Here is an 8,885-nt window from a genome sequence, read left to right as displayed (position 1 = left end):
TTATAAAGCAACGCATATTATGTTTAGTTTTTTGCATACCCCCTTAAGTTAAAACTATGAAAACTCTCTCCCTTCTCCATGTGCGCAATATGCTATGCTTAAAGAGAAAACAATAATTGATTATTTCTTCTAAATTGTTTATTAAACAGATTTTTACTAAGCTTTTTTAGGCAATGTTTTGGATATAATCATTTTATAATCTGACTAGATAATTTTGTATTAGCAATCATTGAAAAATGTTACACCTTTTGTTTCTTCACAATCAGATTAAAATAGTGTTAAGGATAATACACAGAGGCCCAAGTTGGGTTACCTCAAGTCTAGTGCCTAGAAGCACTAACCTAACCTTATGTTGCTTATTTTAGTTTACATTATATAATATTTATAATCTTTATTTAATCACACATTGCCTGTGCAAAATCAAGGTCATATATCTATTACATAGGATGTACATAGGATGTAACAAGATCATTTGGTGTACAATGCTTCTTTTATTTGGACTATGCAATGTAAAATAAGTATACTATTAAGAGGAATAAAGTTTCACATTATTTACATAAGTTTTTTTTTTTCATACTATAAATATCTGAACTGAATCACATATAGATTTTAAAATCGATTAAGTTAATATATCAAAAATTTATGGAACCTCTGACACAAGTATTTGTTAGGTATTCTTGTAAATTATTGAACGAAACTATTAATGGGCATGTTCATTTTTGAGAACTGCAGAGTATTGTCAATAATTTGAAACAGTTCTGGTGGCTGGGGGATTCTCCCAGTTTCCAACTTAGACCATAGTGGAATTTTATTGAGAGATATTTCAAATGCACCAGAGTAAACCAACTGACCTTCTAACATGTTAAATGTAAAGAACAACATCATGCATGCATACAATTTGTTCTCCAAGCACCAATTCCACCAAAAAGGCTGTGGCTTGTTCAACCAAGCAAAGATATTAAATCCACTTAGTATAGCCATGATGAGAACCATTTTGCCAAGTCCCTGAAACAATTTCAGTTTTAAATCAGTATATTCATCTTACTATCTTACTATTACTAATTACTAATATCATAAATGTCAATGTAAGTTTGTTTGTTACACTTTCACGCAAAAACTACTTAACCAATCCTCATGAAACTTTGTGCACATATTCTTGGAAGTGTTAGAAGTAATATAGGATACTTTTTATTACGACATTAAGCTCGGTTTCTTTGGGAGAGGGGATGAGTGTTTGACGATTTTACACCATAACTCCGACAAATTATAACCAATTTGAATAATAATTTTTGTACTATAGAGGTTATAATATGTGTTTAATTTGTGGTTGCTGATGAATGTGGTTGGAGATAGAGGACAGAACTCCGCAGCGGACAGCAGTAAACCCCTCATTTAAGGCTTAGCCATACTGAATACTTTAATTTTTTTAGAATTACAACTAAATTTAATGAAACATCAAAAAACAAAATCAAACGCAGACGAAGTTGCGGGCAACAGCTAGTATTCATTATAAATGTGAGTGTGTGTGTGGATTTTTGTTGCTTAATCATGCAAAAACGGCTGAACGGATTTGGATGAAATTTGTCATGCATGTAGCCTTTGAGATGGAAAAGAATATAGGCCACCTTTTATCCCGATTTTTTAAGTAGTTCCCGAGGGAAAATTAAAAATTGTTTATGAGCTAAGCTGCAGGCAGACCACATTTGGAATTTGGTATGCATACTTTCTACACCAATCTCTCAAATAGTTCCCTCGGTAGGATTAAAAATTGTTAACGAGCAAAGCTTTAGACCCAATTCTGAAGTCCATGCACAAAGTCAGAAGGTAGTTAATCCATTATTCAATATAATATTATTTGCAGATGCCCACAATGCTATGGGACCAATTTTAAATCCCTTTTCATTTTTTAATCAAAAATATACTAGATATATGCATTTCCATATGAAACTTAGCAGCAGTGCCAGTTTTATGGTTATTAATGTTCTTGTGTGGGGTCTTCACTAGCAAACTAATCAAAATAGTCTCCCATTTTGTAAGGTTAAGTTATTTCACTTTTTTTTAATTAAAAATAAAATAATACAGCAGGAAGCAAATAAAACTGCTGTTCAGACTTACTACTACTAACTGTTATATTGATTGCAGGATTCCTATTTTGCAACCTGGCACCTTGCACCTGATTAGACTTTATAACTTTTCAGTGAAATACCTATGAACACTTCTAGACAACCTATCATTGCTCTGTTATTGGCATTGGCTTTCTGAACAATTAATCTCTATGAATGAAAGAAGATAAAAGCTATTTAGCTACTTAGATAGCTAAGCTAGATATCTAAAATGAATTGCATAAAAATAGAATGAATGTCCTATCCAAAATTTCTCTAGATTAGTACAGTGAATGGTTACTTAGTTAAAAGGTCAATAAAACATATTTCATTACAAAGAAACTATAAACCTCATTATATTATTATATTAACTATACAGATAACCATTAGTATAAACAAGGCCAGATATATTTCAGGTACATTTTGATTTTGATTAGATTGCAAGCCAGATGAAATGGATTATCTCATAACTTTAAATAAGTAAGTGGTAATACAGCCTAAAATAGATTGCTAGCAGATTCCAAATTCATGGAGAAGACAAATCTGGTTTTATTATAAAGCTACAAAACTAATTTAGAACTATTTATTATACTTACAATGAATCTAGAAAGATACATGTTAAATCCAGGTGGGTCATAGTTATTGCCGATGACAGATATTTCTGGATATTTTTGTTGAATTATACCAGCATAATCATCGTAAACTTTTTTGTATCCACAAGAGTAACTGAAAAGCAATTATTATTTAAACAAATTATAATCATTTGATCAAGTAGTTATTCAAATTAACAATTTACAAAGCAAAAATAAGGCAGGGTAGGCAGGAATGCAATATTACCTATTAGATGGCACAATACAATATTGCCAGCTGTGTTATGATAGGCCAATACTACTGTGTAGTATATTGCAGCTGGAAGGATTATTTTCCTTACAATATATGGAGCCTATTAATGGCTTCTTCTATCATAGAAGAGATTGCCAACCCACCACATTGTACAATGCGGGTTTGTGCGCTTTTGATAATATTCACATGTCACTGGTAATATTTTTATTTTATAAAAGTGACGGCTGTAGTGGTAATACATATTTATTTAATTAAATTTCAAAAATAATTTTTCCTCATTTCGTGTCCTCAATTTTTTAATCAGGTCAGACAAAATGTAGTCAAAAATACTAACCAGTAATCAATGTTCATGATATGACCAACTGCTTGGCCAATTTTAGAGATGCTTTCTGTATCAATATCATTTTCTTCAACGTCGTTTTCGGCGCAAAAAACGCAACACATCAATATAGTGATTACAACGATTATGCCCATGTTAGTTATAACGAACAAGATGGCCTTCCTATCTTTCGTATGATCGTTTTTTGGATCATTCATCGAATTCAACATTTGCTTGCAACTATTTAGATACCACACCAAAGTTGATGGATCTTAATTAGTTTCCAGAGCGAAGCAATTTCACGGAGCAAAATTCGACAATGAAGGGCGATCTCAAAATCGAATATACACCATAGACAATGATTTGTGATTTCTTTTTTTTATAATTTCTTTTATTTTACGGCCATGGATTCAAGTCTTTTACGGCCTTTCAAAAAAATTGTAATTTCTGTGAATACCACATCACAGAGCACATACCCATGTAAGGTCTAAGTAAACCGTAGTGATTATATCAAAGGGTCCCAACTAAAACGTGGAGCTACTATAATTTTCCTCGCTCGGACGTGCTGCCAGAAAAACTTGTGTCATTATTATGAGGTCAAAAAAAATCTTGTCGACTGTTTTATAAGGTAATAAAGTAAATAAAAACAAAAAATACCTGTATTTTTAATACAAGTACAATTGAAAATAAATCAAAATTTATTTTAAGTTAGAAGATAGAAGCGGGCGTTACTTTGCGGAATTTTATGATATATTATGGAAATTAAATTCAAATTCAAAATGTTTTTTTTTCAAGTAGGCCTAATTAATAAAAACTTTTGAAACCTCAAGTGAGTCTATTTGTAGTTACTCTACCACCGATTCGGAAGGCAGATTCCACTGTCAAAAGCCGGCAAGGAACTCAGCAGATTGCTCTTTTCCAACATCATTTTAAAGTTTAACAATCTTTAGAATTTGTCTGTTTTGTGAGAGATGAGAGCGGAGTGGCCTGCTTCCAAGCAGCCTTGTCGTCGTTTATCGAATTCATCAATCGTGTAGTAACCACGATTTGTTAAATGTGTTTTAATATATTGTTTAAACTTTCTTCAATCCTTATTCTCCACACCAACCAGATCTTCGGCCATGTACCCTTCACGCACGTTTCGCTCCTCAGGAGATGTTGACTTTACAATGAATAATTGAAAAGTGAAATTTTTTCCAAATGCCTTATCTAAAAGCTATATTCAATAGAGGTGAAGTTTATAAGTTTATTTGTTCGTTTAGCAATTCGAACCTCCCATTCTTATGTTTAATAATTTCTAATTGTTCCCTCAAATCAAGTCTCAACCCTTTTTCGCAAGTATGTAATACTCGTATTACGTAGGAATGATTACTGGCTACGTTATGTCAACTGTCCAAAAGATCGATTAATATCTTAATTAAAAAAACGATAATAAGATGATTAAGAAACAAAAAAAAAATCCTGTGCACTTTATTCACACACGGCGGAAGTGTAACTTCTGAAAAGTAGCCTACGAGAGATTGAGGTGGATTAGAGTATCAGAACTATTAGGATAAATGTAAGGTTTATTATTTAGTTTCCGTGGTAACTAGAACAGGTAAAAAAATGTGTAATCTTTTCTATCTCACTCCGCCCTATACATTTATGTGTTTGTTTCTTTATCTAGATATTATTCGGTTTCCTTGGTAACTTAAATACGAAACAAAATGCGTAATGTATTCTATCCCATTCGGCCTGTTTGTGGTCGAGTCACCACCATGTCATATTTGGATTGCCATGATTGGATGCCACTGAAAAGCTACTTGACAAACTTGAAAGACTTCAGAATTTGTGCATTCGCTTTATCTTCGGATTGCGCAAATTCGATCACGTTTCTGATTTTCGTCGTCAATTAAAGTGGCTGCCAATTAGTTTTCGCCGGAATGTGCATATTTTAACTGTCCTTTACAACATCCTATATAATTCTTCTTCTCCTGGATATTTGTGTGAGCGTATAAAGCTATGTCTTCCGCCTACGAGACCCTTGCGGTCTTGCGTGTCAAAAAATCCTCTTGATGTCCCTTCATATAATACTATTTTCTTCCAGAAATCTTTCTCCGTCCACGCTACACACCTTTGGAACTTACTACCAGAACATATTAGACACTGCCGATCGGTGCACTCTTTTAAACACAATGTAAAGGAGCATTATCTATCGTTGTCATAGTATATTTATCACTGTTTACTTATTATAGATATATATTTATATTTATATTATATAAATATTTATTATATTATTTTTATGTATTTTGTATATATAGTATATTCAAATGTTATTGTATTAGTATGTAGAATTTTGTTATTATTTAGATATATTAAATATATTTAGTAGTTATGAAGTATATTGTACCTTTATTTGACCTATACCACAATTAAATCATCTTACTCACATCCTGGGGTAGCTGGAAGAGATCTCTTATAGAGATAAGCTTTCCTTTGTACACTTCATGTATCTTATGTTCACAATCACAATTTATGGTACATAAATAATAAATAATAATAATAAATAATATTTAAAAACAAGCTTTTTCGAAGTATATTCTTCTTCTTTTGATTTATGGCTTTTCGTAGTGCCAAAACAGCACAATGTACTTTGCCAGTACCAAGTAGCTTGGAAAAGGCACGAACTAGAGTGGTCAGTAAAGAAAAAGAAATGTCTATTTCATAACTTCGACCTGCAATAGTAGTTGTTAGTGAAATGAACTAAGTACGCATGAATTTACCAATCATTTGAAGATAAAATAAAATTCAAAATTTATATCCAAAATATATAAATCTTTAATTTGTTAATTTTAATAAATTGGCATAGATATTTAACATACCGACTATACACTGACATTAACACACACTCGACGAATTTTAGAAGGAAGTATATCATACAGATTAAAGGGCAATGTGAGACTGATCCTTCGTCCAGGCCACACTCACATAGAAAATGATCTCGAACTCTTATGTTTGTCAAATGTACTGGGATACAAGCATGTGCAATCCGTAGACGACTGATAGTTGACGTGACCCAGCTTTATGAATAAAGAACCAAGGTTTTCGGGGGATATTAGGCTGGATTGAAGCATATTGTTTTCCTTTAACCGATTTTGATTCGACCCACACTGAGTTCCAAGATTTCTCCAAGTCTGATTTTGCTAAGCAACGAAGGTATTGCGGGTGGTTTTTAAAATAGGTCATAGAACCCGATTCGGTTGCAAGTTTAGCCAGCTGTCTCATTACCAATGATGCCTGAGTGACCTGGAACCCATCCTAACACAACGGTAAGGCCTTTCTGCTGACATGTTTGCAATACCTCTCTTATCCTTAATATGATGGAGATTCTCATCTTAGAGCGAAACGGATTATCCTTTAGTGATTGTAAGCAGCTTAAGGAGTCAGTCAGTACTATTGTTCGTTTTATGTTATGGGCTTCCATAAAGAGGATTGCTTCCAATATACCTATAGCCTCTCCTGTAAATACTGAAGATTGTGGGGGACACTTGAATTGAATACCAATTTTGTATTTTGGTATCTAACATGCTACGCCAACGCAACCAGACAGAGATAATTTTGAGGCTATAGATGGTAAGGTACTCGGGCCAGTTACTATGAATAATTTCATTGAACCTTTGGTTGGCCTCAATTGTATCGTTATGTATATTTAAATTAACAATGGATGGTTTATAAGTCAAACTTTTGAATGGTGTAGAAAAAAGGGATATCATTGGAGATGACTGAATTGGATGAGGAAGAGATGTGAATTTACAAAAACTATTTAAAAGAAAAGGGAGGTCTTGGTTTGTTTTGACAACAGAAGATAGCCGTCGAAGGCTATCAAGTAACGGATGCGAAGAAAGTTGTAAAACTTTACCGATAAAGCGGTCACATAAATACTGGCTTCTAATCTGAACTGGAGGATCAACGCATTCCACTTGCAGTGCATTGGTGGGAGATGACTTCATGGCACCAAGTATTATTCTTAGACATCTGTATTGTATTTTGTTTAGCTTTTCAGTTGCCAATTTGTTAATGGGGTCAAGAACAAATAGCCCATAGTCAATGTGGTTGCGGGTTATGGCATTATAAAGAAGTTTTTGGTAGTAGGGGTGAGCACCCCACCACACCCCTGACAATGCACGGAGGGTGTTAATGCCACTTTCACATTTTTGACTGACGTGTAGAACATGAGACGCGCCATTGAGTCTTGAGTCAAGTACAACACCTACAAATTTGGCCTTATTTTCGAGGGTAATGCGTTGACCATTATACATAATATTAGCATCTGGGATGATTATTTTCCGAGTAAAGACTACTGCCTTGCACTTATCGATAGAAAGAGACATACCATGATCTAATAACCACTGGCCTAAATAGTACAATGCAGAGTTTTTTACTTGTGATATTTACCATGCAATTGGTGCTAACGTACAGGGCGATATCGTCAGCATATTGTAGAACATTGCAAAAGCTTACGACAGACAGTTCGAGATCATAGGAGTAAATGCTATAAAGCAATGGACTTAAGACAGACCCCTGATCGAGACCTCTGCAGATGGTTCTGAGGGGAAGAAAAGAAGAAGGGGTTTTCACCAGAATATTTCGGGTTGATAGAAGATTTCATATGATTTGAGTTAACCTCGGCGGAATATTCAGCTGATGCAGTTTATGTCTCAGAAGCGGAAGGAGAACACTATCATATGCTGATTCTATGTCAAGTAATACACCCACGAGATACTCTCCTTTAGCCAGGGCTGTTCGAATATCAGTCGTAAAGACTCCAAGACTATCCATTGTTCCGAGTCCCTTTCGGAAGCCAAATTGGGACTTGGCCAATAAACCTCTACTTTCTACTATCCACTCCAATCAGATTTTTATCAAGTGCTCCATAATTTTGGCTAACGTGGAGCAAAGAGCTATGGGACGGTAAGAGTTTGGATTCATTTACCATGTTTTCGTAAATCGTATTGGGATTATGACTTGAGTTCTCCAAGATTCCGGGACTATTCCTGTTAAAAAAACTGATGATCAAATCAAGGTAAAAATGTTTCGCTTTTTCGTTAAGTTTTACCAAAAAGGACTACGGTATGCCATCGGCCCCAGGGGCTGAATCTTTAAGACTTGAAAGAACTCCTTGAAGTTCATCAAACGAAAATGGGGCATCCATTTCATTGCCAGATAATAAAGATGAGGAAGGAGTAAAGCTACTTCCACAAGGGACATACGGAGGAGCAAGTTTATCTACAAAGGCTTCAAGCCAGATATTTGTATCGTTCGATGAAGGATCTGTAGATGTAACAGAGTTCCGGAAACGCTTAATTTTATTCCAGACTGAGGACGAGGGAGACCGAGGATCTAAGGATTCACAGTAATCTACCCAACCGTTTTTTTTTTTTTTTAGACATAAGTCTCCTAGTTATACCATTAGTACGCTGGTAATCAAGAAAATTGCTACGAGTCATATTCATTGTATAAGAGATCTCAGCTTCCTTGCGTTTTTTAATCATGTTTGTACACTCGTCATCCCACCAAGGTGGAGATGAGTAAAAGTCACGTTCAGTCTTTTTTATAGGAATATGGAGGTTAGCTGATGATTT

The 8,885-nt window shown here is 34.3% G+C and overlaps 1 protein-coding gene across 1 annotated transcript; it reads right to left on the bottom strand.

The window, feature by feature from the left end:
- Positions 1-209: 209 nt before the first annotated feature.
- Positions 210-3,602, bottom strand: LOC120637283 (thioredoxin reductase-like selenoprotein T homolog CG3887). The gene is made up of 3 exons (XM_039909044.1): positions 3,280-3,602; positions 2,699-2,828; positions 210-1,005 (listed from the first exon to the last, which is right to left on the bottom strand). The coding sequence occupies exons 1-3, from the start codon at positions 3,492-3,494 to the stop codon at positions 685-687; spliced, it is 666 nt and encodes a 221-aa protein (XP_039764978.1). The 5' UTR covers positions 3,495-3,602; the 3' UTR covers positions 210-684.
- Between the last annotated feature and the right edge of the window lie 5,283 nt (positions 3,603-8,885).

Source organism: Pararge aegeria, chromosome 3 (assembly GCF_905163445.1).
Source record: "Pararge aegeria chromosome 3, ilParAegt1.1, whole genome shotgun sequence".
Classification (NCBI taxonomy): domain Eukaryota; kingdom Metazoa; phylum Arthropoda; class Insecta; order Lepidoptera; family Nymphalidae; genus Pararge; species Pararge aegeria.
This window is presented reverse-complemented; position numbering and strand designations above follow the sequence as displayed.

Coding starts and splice junctions, on each gene's coding strand:
- LOC120637283 (XM_039909044.1), bottom strand. CDS start 3,494: ATGTTGAATTCGATGAATGATCCAAAAAACGATCATACGAAAGATAGG. Junction 2,829..3,279: donor ATCATGAACATTGATTACTG/GTTAGTATTTTT, acceptor ATTGCTTTTCAG/TTACTCTTGTGGATACAAAA. Junction 1,006..2,698: donor TGTATCTTTCTAGATTCATT/GTAAGTATAATA, acceptor AAATTGTTTCAG/GGACTTGGCAAAATGGTTCT.